This window comes from Trypanosoma conorhini (genome assembly GCF_003719485.1).
Source record: "Trypanosoma conorhini strain 025E chromosome Unknown Tco_14.4_contig_00680, whole genome shotgun sequence".
NCBI classification, from domain to species: Eukaryota; Euglenozoa; class Kinetoplastea; order Trypanosomatida; family Trypanosomatidae; genus Trypanosoma; species Trypanosoma conorhini.
In genome coordinates, this window is record NW_021704774.1 from 1 (window position 1) to 9,220 (window position 9,220).

The 9,220-nt window shown below is 53.5% G+C and overlaps 5 protein-coding genes across 5 annotated transcripts, besides 8 other annotated features; all 5 read left to right on the forward strand.

The window, feature by feature from the left end:
- On the forward strand, window positions 1–431 carry Tco025E_08003 (putative heat shock 70 kDa protein, mitochondrial precursor; the record flags this gene model as incomplete). Its single annotated transcript, XM_029374860.1, has 1 exon — window positions 1–431. A coding segment is annotated over one exon (431 nt), but the record flags the coding sequence as incomplete, so codon positions are not given.
- Window positions 432–883: 452 nt separating this feature from the next.
- Window positions 884–910: a microsatellite.
- Window positions 911–1,306: 396 nt separating this feature from the next.
- Window positions 1,307–3,658, forward strand: Tco025E_08004 (AAA family ATPase-like protein; the record flags this gene model as incomplete). Its single annotated transcript, XM_029374861.1, has 1 exon — window positions 1,307–3,658. One exon carries the CDS (start codon window positions 1,307–1,309, stop codon window positions 3,656–3,658), a length of 2,352 nt encoding a protein of 783 aa, XP_029224995.1.
- Window positions 3,659–3,714: 56 nt separating this feature from the next.
- Window positions 3,715–3,750: a microsatellite.
- A 163-nt stretch (window positions 3,751–3,913) lies between these two features.
- Window positions 3,914–3,942: a microsatellite.
- Window positions 3,943–4,078: 136 nt separating this feature from the next.
- Window positions 4,079–4,124: a microsatellite.
- Window positions 4,125–4,295: 171 nt separating this feature from the next.
- Tco025E_08005 (RING finger protein) lies at window positions 4,296–5,744 on the forward strand (the record flags this gene model as incomplete). The annotated part of the gene is made up of 1 exon (XM_029374862.1): window positions 4,296–5,744. One exon carries the CDS (start codon window positions 4,296–4,298, stop codon window positions 5,742–5,744), a length of 1,449 nt encoding a protein of 482 aa, XP_029224996.1.
- A 252-nt stretch (window positions 5,745–5,996) lies between these two features.
- Window positions 5,997–6,045: a microsatellite.
- A 121-nt stretch (window positions 6,046–6,166) lies between these two features.
- Tco025E_08006 (uncharacterized protein) lies at window positions 6,167–6,721 on the forward strand (the record flags this gene model as incomplete). The annotated part of the gene is made up of 1 exon (XM_029374863.1): window positions 6,167–6,721. The coding sequence occupies one exon, from the start codon at window positions 6,167–6,169 to the stop codon at window positions 6,719–6,721; it is 555 nt and encodes a 184-aa protein (XP_029224997.1).
- Window positions 6,722–7,031: 310 nt separating this feature from the next.
- Window positions 7,032–7,088: a microsatellite.
- Window positions 7,089–7,165: 77 nt separating this feature from the next.
- Window positions 7,166–8,470, forward strand: Tco025E_08007 (uncharacterized protein; the record flags this gene model as incomplete). The annotated part of the gene is made up of 1 exon (XM_029374864.1): window positions 7,166–8,470. The coding sequence occupies one exon, from the start codon at window positions 7,166–7,168 to the stop codon at window positions 8,468–8,470; it is 1,305 nt and encodes a 434-aa protein (XP_029224998.1).
- Window positions 8,471–9,030: 560 nt separating this feature from the next.
- Window positions 9,031–9,060: a sequence feature (A-rich).
- Window positions 9,061–9,111: 51 nt separating this feature from the next.
- Window positions 9,112–9,136: a microsatellite.
- Window positions 9,137–9,220: the final 84 nt, after the last annotated feature.

Sequence of the window (9,220 nt, forward strand, 5' to 3'; positions counted from 1 at the left end):
GCAAGACGCAGAACATCACCATCACGGCGCATGGCGGTCTGAGCAAGGATCAGATTGAGCGCATGATCCGCGATTCTGAGGCGCACGCGGAGTCGGACCGCCTGAAGCGCGAGCTGGTGGAGGTGCGCAACAACGCCGAGACGCAAGCGAACACGGCGGAGCGCCAGCTGACGGAGTGGAAGTACGTGAGTGACGCCGAGAAGGAGAACGTGCGCACGCTGCTGGCGGAGCTCCGCAAGGTGATGGGGAACCCCAACGTGACGAAGGACGAGCTCTCGGCAGAAACAGACAAGCTGCAGAAGGCGGTTATGGAGTGCGGCCGCACGGAATATCAGCAGGCTGCGGCGGCTAACAGCAGCGGCTCCAGCAGTGGCACAGACGGCAATCAGGGTGAGCAGCAACAACAACAACAGGGTGACCAGCAGAAGTAGTAAAAGTAGGATCTTGTTGAATTTTTCGCATGAGTAATATACTACTGTGTGAGTTTTGACTTCTGTGGCCAGCAGTTACCTGTTATGCCTGTTTTTTTTCCCCCTTTGTTGCTTATTATGACCACATTTCGTGTCACCACTTTAATTCGTTTCCTCGAAATGAAATGGCGGCTTTTTCTCTTGTTATTTATTTGATTTCTTCTTTCTGATTTTGGTTTCGGCCAATGATACTTTCTGCTGCTTTATGTGGTAGTGAGGAGGAAGGAATGAAATTGAAAGAGAGATGTGCGGTGTTTAAGAGAAAAGCAATTTTATATGAAAACATGCTGAAACAGCGGAAAAAGAAAACAAGAAGTTGGTGCTGCATAGAGTATTTGCATTAAAACAAAACTACTGTACGCTTCTGCGCCAATTCTTATTTTGTTCGTTATCTGTGCGTGGGCCCCCCTTCCTTTTTTTGTTTGTTTGTTTGTTTGTTTTTACGGAAGGTGGTGGAAGGAATTAGCGGGGGAGGAGTAGCCAAGAGTGGGGCGAGTTAAATAACGCGTGCGCTGCCTGTTATTTGTTATTTTTAATGCACAGTGATCGCCTGAATGATAAGGGATATTAGGACGCAAAAGAAGCAATTCCTCATACATATATATCTTTTTATTTTAGTTATTTATTAAGCAAGGACACCTATTTTAATATTTGTTTAAGACGTGAGCACATTCAGATTTCTCTTTTTCGGGGGACAGCTGTCCCTCTTGCCGTCGGTGCTGTGAAGGTGGTTTGGTGCCTTTTTTGTTCTTGGTCTCTTTTTCCGTCTTTGATGTGTGCCTTTGCCTTCTCTCCTCTCCTCCCCTCCTTGCGTAGTTTGTGCCTGCGCTTGTAGCATGGCGCCGAAGAAAGCACGGTTTAAGCCGCCCATTCGGCCGAATGCGGATGGAACTGGCTTTGTACGCGTGCCGGCCTCTGGCACGGAGGATAAGCCGCCTAAAGGGCGAGGACGCGAAGGTCGTCCGGGTTCAAGCCCACCTCGCCCATCGGTGGATTTCTCCCCTTCACCGCGCCTGGGGCAGAGCGATGTGTCAGACGTTGAGTTGTCCCTGCAGATACGTTCCAATAGTTCTTTGCCTTCTAACGAGGCACGACTCTCCCCAGCCTCTTTACGGGCTTTAGGAATCGTCAGTGGGGCCGTGCTGCACCTCCTCGCGGGGCATTTTGAGGCCTACGCCGAGGCGTTTCTTTCGGCTTCGTGTCACTCACAAAGCATTGAACTTGCTGACGAGGTCGCTGCCGCCTTTATAGATAAGCAGGTGAGGGTGTCTGTGATGGCAAACCCTCTACCGTTGGTGCCGCTTGCTGTTGTGATTCTGGAGATAAACTGTGAGCTACGTGAGGGAATATGTGCGATGCAGGTGGAGGAAACGGTGAAAATGCCAATTCTGCAGGTCATTGCCGCCTTTCGGCGCCAATACCGGTGCCGATTGGTTTACAAAGGAATGCGCGCAGTTGTGCGTGTGGCGACGCAGCCTTTTTTCGTTGAGGTGGTTAAATGTTCACAGCGTGTTGCAGCTGAGAAAGATAAAGAGAGACTGAACGAAGCCGAGGTCAGTTTAGGTGGTTTGGCGGACTGCACGGTAATACGCGACGGTGGCCGTGTAACTTCCGTCGAAAATGAATCTTCTGAAAACGCTCAGAGCTCCTTAAAGGATGCACAGGCGTTGCAGCATGTGCTGGTGGTGGGGGAAGCGGGCACGGGCAAGAGTCGCTTTCTTCAGCAAGAGGGCAGGGACGCCACAGCGGTGCAGTGCCGCCACGTGGAGGTTATATTGGTTCAGGAGCTTCCGCAAGGAGAGATGAGTGAGGTGCCGACGTCGACTGTCTTGCGTGAAGCTTTTGCACGTGCAAAGGTCGCGGCACCCTCAACTGTGTTAATTGATGACCTTCACCTTGTCTGCGGGGCCAACAGCAGCTCCACAGCGGGATCTTTGTGGGCAGCAACGCTTGTGGCGGTGGCCCTGAAGGAGGAGCTTGATGACATTCGGGGGCGCCAGCTTGACGTCCATGTTATCGCCTCCGCCGCATCAACAGAGTCGGTGGATCGCTCTTTATTAACACCCGAGCGCCTTGGAAGGCGTGTGACGCTGCTCACGCCTGGATCCTGGGAGGAGCGTTGTGCGTGCCTAAAAACATGCTTGCAGGAGCGTGGTGGACTGGATAGCATCTCAGAGGCGACCCTGTTAACGGTCTCACAGGAAGCGCACGGCTTCACACAGTGCGACCTTGCACGTCTGGCGGAGGTGGCCATGATGGAGAGTTTTAAAATGACAGGAAACATCACCCCCTCGGATGGCGCTCTCTTGGCGGCGGCAAAGTTGGTGCGACCCTCCGCTCTAAAGCAGTTTGAGGTGTGCGTGCCGAATGTCACCTGGAACGACATTGGTGGGAGCGAGGAGGCGAAGAAGACTTTGCAGGATTGTGTTGCATGGTGCCTTGGAAAGCAGCAGTGGGTATTTCGCAAGTTTAAACTGTCACCGCCAAGAGGTGTTCTTCTGTACGGCCCGCCGGGGTGTAGCAAGACGATGCTGGCTAAAGCTCTTGCCAACGAATCCAAAATGAATTTCATCTCCGTCAAGGGGCCTGAGGTGTTTTCCAAGTGGGTGGGAGACAGTGAAAAGGCGGTGCGAGATATTTTTACACGCGCACGTTCGGTGGCTCCATGTGTAGTCTTTATTGATGAGCTTGACGGCATGTGCGGGCACCGGGGACGTGGTGGAGTTTCAGACCGCGTCATCTCACAATTTCTGACCGAATTGGACGGACTCCCTGCGGCCCTCGACGAAAATTCGGATGCGCTTGTCTTTGTGGCGGCAACAAATCGCCCTGACAACATCGACACTGCTGTCTTACGACCCGGGCGCATCGATCGCAAAGTCTACGTGGGGTTGCCAGATGCCTCGGAACGCCGGGCAATTGTTCGTATCCATTTCTCCCGCATTCCTGTTGCACCCGACCTTGATGCCGACTACGTGGCCCAGAGAACGGCGGGGTATAGTGGCGCTGAGGTCGTTGCGGTGGTGAAGGAGGCGGCATTTCTGCGGGTTACGATGGATGCGAAAGCCTCACACCTCACCCGTGAGGATGTTGACGCCGCCCTGCAGCGGGTGAGGCCGCGCATTAGCCCCAGCGATGTGGCGTGGTATAAGCAGTGGTCGTTGGGTGGGCAGCTGACCGCCCGATAGCGTTGCGAGGCACGTGTGGAACTTAATTACGGTTAAGTGTGAGACGGAAGCGGAGAACACAGGCACACACACATACGCAGAGAGAGAGACAGGCTTTTTTACTGCTGGAATTGACTGTGACACGTCCTCCTTTTTCTTTTGCGTACAAGAGAAAAAATAAAAATAAAAAATGGTACTCACATGAGGTGAGGCGTCGTTGGGCGAGGCAGAGTGGCGCTAAAGCTTTTCCTCTTGCGGAGTGAACGGTTCTCTCTCTTTTTTTTGCTCTCGTTGTTGTTGTTGTTTTCTGTATAAAAAAGACTTGCCTTGCCGCCGCCCCTCTCTTCCTTCTTCGGTGTGACGTATTCTCCTTGATTTCTGCTTGTTTAAATTAGCCTGCCTTTGCCCCCTTCTGCATCCTCGTTGGCGTTGTTTCCCTACGTGTGTATGTGTGTGTGTGTGTGTGTGTGTGTGTGTTTGTGCGTGTCACCTCCGGGCCTTCACGCACGCATACACTAACGGTCCGCAACTGGACCCAAGCGGGGCCCGAAAAGGCGCAGGGGAGGAGGAGTAGGAACCAAAGCGAGGGGGACGTGGGGCGCTGTGGGTGGGGCACCGAAGGCTTCGCAGGGGCGTTTCAAGTTGCTTGTTTGATTGGATGTCCTACACGGAAGAGGAGTATTACGACATTGCGGAATACACCGTGGACTGCGACGGCTGCGACGACGACCAATGGGCTCTGGTGCCACCTTCGGCGGCTGAGCGGCCGTTGGCGGATGCCCGCGCGAATGCGAGGCTTTTTACCACGTTGTCCACAAGCGGGGTTTTGGCGGGTCTACAAAGCGATGTTGAAAAGGCCAATGAAATACTCGGCCTCACGCCGGAGGCTGCCCTTCTCGTCCTGCGCTATTACGGCTGGAAGATGGATGACGCTACGCTTGAGAAATACTTCGCTGAAATGGATGAAGTCAACGAAAAGCTGCGCATTACTGAGGCAGTTTTTAGAAGTGGTGGCGCTGGCGCCGAGTTGGTGCGGGGCAACCAATCGATGGAGTGCCCTATTTGCGGCGACGATGTCCCAGCAGAGGAGACGGTGGGGCTAGCAAGCTGCCGTCATTTCTTGTGTATTGAGTGCCTCACCACAAATCTTATTTGTGCTGTAAAGTACGGCCATGACCTGCTCGATAAACGCTGCCCAACGCGGGGATGCTGCAGCATTGTGGGGTTGAATCTCTTTAAGGCGCTTCTACCGCCAAAGGAGTACGGCCAGGCGGAGCGGCGTTTTCTCAACGACTACGTTGGCGGCAACACACACATGCGCTTCTGCCCAAATGTGACACCGTGTGCAGGGGTGATACGCGTTGCCGCCCTACGGGAGTCGGGCCCAGAGGTCTGCTGCGATATCTGCGCCCTGGAGTTTTGCTTTAAGTGTCTTCAGGCCCCTCACGCCCCGGCGACGTGTGCAATGGTACAAAACTGGGCGAAGCTGTTGCAGGAGAACGAACCCTCGCTGGCGCTTATTCAGGAAACGACGAAGGGGTGTCCCAAGTGCTTCGTCCGTGTGGAGAAAAACTTGGGTTGCAATCACATGAAGTGTACACGCTGCCAGCATGAGTACTGCTGGATCTGCCTAGGCCCCTGGTCGGAACACAACGCCAACTTCTACAATTGCAACAATGTAAGACAAGCCGAGGTGAAGAACGAAAAAAACATGCTTCTCGACTACTATGAACGGTGGGACAATCACAAGCGCAGTATTGCGATGGAGACAAACTTGCTACAGGAGAGCTCTGAGAAGGTACGAAAACTGGCGCAGTACCACAAGGGTCCCTCAACATCAGGCAAGACGTTATCGCTTCTATACAACACACGGCGTGTACTACGCGATTGTCGTGTTGTGCTCATGAATGCGTATGTTGTTCTATTCTTTAGTGGGACTGCAGGCTCATCATTGCATTACCGCATTCATCAGCTCGAGTTACGGACAGAGGAGACTAGCAGGCTCATCGATGCCCCACCAGAGCTGCTTGACGTCGATGAAATTGAGTCTCGTAGCCATCAAGCTATGCATTGGTGCAACGTCTTGCGGAGGGAGGGGTTTGATTAATTACTGCTGTCTCCCTTCTGCTTTTATTATTTTTGTCCATTCTCTTGCTTCAGCCTTTTCCCGATGTGCCTATGTGTGCCTCTGTGTGTCTCTCTGTGGGTGCTGCTTTTTTTTTTGCAAGTTCCCCGTGGTTGGGTGCGTTGTCGGATTCGCCCGTTGCCATTGAAGGGGATCGCATGTTGTTGCATGACGAACAGTGGTAAAACTTACCTGGCGGCGCGTTGATTTTTGTTTTCCCTTGGCTCCCGCTACCTCTCTGACTCTGACTGCTCCTGCTCCACCGCTCTCTCTCTCTCTCTCTACGGTTTGCTCTAGTTGCCGCAGCCAGGCGGAAGCTGAGAGGCCTCTCTCTTTGAATAGGCAGCGCAGTAGTAAGCTGAGGCGGTGGCTGTCTGCTTGAGGCGTTTCGGAGGGCCGGCAACATGTCGTGCGTTGAACTGCCACAAGCGGCGTCGTCGCGGGGCAATGAACTCCAACAGCGCGCGGGAGGTCACTCCAAGTTCAAGCTTATTGTACGCACGACGATTTGTGCTGTCCTGTTTGCTGTCCCCTTCTGTGTCTCGATCCCTTCCTCTCCGCTGTTGAAACTCTCACAGGCGCAGGACGCAAAGAAGACGCTCATCCCGCGCATGATGAGTGATTTCTTCTATGTGAACTTTATCGCTAGCGGGTGCGCCTACTACTTTCTCATAGAACCTCGTATCACGAACGAGAAGGCGAAGAAGGGGTTTATGCCGTATCTCGGCCCTCTCTCTGCACAGGTGCCAGGGCTATCGTGTCTTGTGCTCTCTCATTTCTTTTATCCGGGAATGTGGGCAGTGTTTAACGAACGAACATGGCGCGAGCGCCGGAGGGAGTTTGTTCGTCTTAACACAAAATGTTTTTTTGCATATGCTCCTATTCACATACCCGCCGCAGTTGCCATTGGCGCCGGCGTAGGCGTCGTGCTTTACCCGTTCAAATTCTTTAAGAAGTAGTGGCCGGGTTCGCTTGATGCCTCCACTCGCCTCAGCGAAATGAACGAGTGGTGACGAAACGTAGGCGCACGCACGCTAACACATCAGCCCCTCCGTTTGCAAACAGCTCCCTTCCCTCATCGCCATCAAAAAAAAAAAACGGCGAACACGGAACTCCCAACACAACTACAATGGCTTACAGGTATCAATATATTTTGCAGGTAATATGAGTGTGACGCAGCTCAGCACTGCCAGAATCCCGTATGCATTTTTGGAACTCCTTTTTAGTTTTTATGCTGATGCCTTACCGGTGGCGCTGCGGTTGATGTTGTTTTCTTTTTCTTCTTCCACCTTTTCTCGTTTAATTATTGTTGTTGTTTTTTTTTTTGGGTGGGGGGGGCGGTGAGGGTTAATATTAAGAAGTAGAGGGGAAGGCGGGAAGGGTTGAGGCGTAGTGGGGCAGCCATGGCGGAGAACGATGGCGTCAGCTGCCGGTTTGAGGTCCAGGGCCGTATCTCCTCCATGACTTACAGCGACGCCAGCAATGCCTGCCTTGTAAGCACCATCATGAACGGAACCCATATCTTTAACATGGACGATTGTCGTGGCCTCTCCCCACGGTATGCGGCGCGCCTAGAAAGCTTTCCACACCACATCGTTGGCGGTGATCCCATTATTTCCTCCTGCTTTTTGTCGTCTGACTCATGCCTGGCCGTTGGGTCATCCGTGGGAGGCATTGTCGTCGTCTCACGCCAGTCCCGATCGGTGGTGAGGTGCTACACCTTTCAGGATGAGGCGCCTGTGCTATCACTAAAGGAGGTGCCGCAGGAGCCCTCCCTCTTGCTGAGCGCATCACCAGTGGGCGTGCAGGTAATAGACGTGGAACGGGCCGCGGTGCGGTTGAGCCTCACCATTCCAAAACCTCGCGTGGTTGGGGCTGTGGCGGCCACTAGAAACACTTTGGCTGTGGCTAATTATGATGGCAAAGTTCTGTTGTACGACGTGCGCTGCGGGAGTGACCCGCTGACGGTGCTTGCAGTACCGGACCAAGTTACTAGCATTGCGATGTCGCCGGACTCTTCTGCCGTGGTTGCAGGGACGGTGGGAGGTCGGGTGTTTGTCATGCGCTGTCTAATGAGCAACGTGCGGGAGGAGGCGTTTGGCACAGGCAAGACACGCTTCCCCATCCGCTGTGTCGCAATGCACCATGGCCGCATCGCCGCCGGTGATATTTCTGCTAAAATCACACTCCTCGACTCTGGAGAACGCCCGGCCCCAACGACGTACTGGACGGCACAGTCACTTCTACCACATCTCGCGGCTGCCGCCCCTGCGATAACCGCGTCATGGTCTGCCTCCGCCGTGTTGCTCCGTAAAGATTCTTTGTGGGGGGGCATTGACGTCGCCAGAAAGTGCGGCATCTCATGTGGTGATGCTGTCGCTGTGACTTCTCACGGCGGGAGTGCTGCGAAACACGGTGAGACGCCCTCCGATCTTTTCTTACACGTTTATATCTTTTTTTTTCGGTGTGTGTTTTTATGGACTATTTGTTGTTATTTTCCTTTGTGTGTGCGTGTGCGTGTGTGTGTGTGGCTTGAACGCCACTCCACTCCACGCCAGGGAGTTTTGCGCGTATGCATACACCCACAGCTCGCACCTCCGTGTCGTGTGGAGCTACAGATAGAAGCACGGAACGGAAGCGGCGAAGACGTTCATTTGGTCTTTACCCGCTCCATCCCTCTCTTCCCTTCTCACTACATATTCGGTTAGCTAAGCCTCTACGTTTGCCTCTTCCTGCGGGATCTCTTGCCTTGCACCCAGTGCGCCTCGCCGCACACAAGTGATTCCACCCCGCGCCCGCTATTTCACTTTTTCACACCTGATCTCTCTATCTCCGTAACTAACAAATATAGTTACCGGCTTCTGGGAACACCACAACAACAAAGGAGCGTTGCGTTCTTCGTTTTTTTTTTGAGGCCCATCACAACGGCTTAGTCGCTTTTTTGCTTCGTCGGCTTTTGCCTGCCTCGATGTCCGCTGCGTGAGCGGCACCCGGCGAACACCTCCGCTTGGCTTCATCCGCATTAGCGTTCCTTACAGCACTGCCCATTTCTGTGGAAACACGGGCCCGCTTAAGCGTCGCAAAGCAGTACTTCCTCGCTGCTGGGTGGAAAGGAATACTGGGGGCGCGTGCTGCAGCTGTACCATGAGGGAATTTCACCCTACGTGGATGTCGTGGAGAGGAAGAAACATCTGTTGCTGCAGGCTTTGTAGGAGGCGTCCGACAGGCTTCGACTGACATGCGCCGCACCGCTCAAGAACCTCTAAGTAAAAAAGACAACAAAAAAGAGAAAAAAAAAGCTGATGACAGATAGCCTTGCTGCTCCGCCCCGGCGAAGGAGGGGCACTCTAACGACAACAACAACAACAACAACATGCAGCTGACGACGCTAATATCCACTAAACACTGCGGAAGAAGAGGCCATGCCACGGCTCGCCCCACCCTCCACCTCCCTTTAT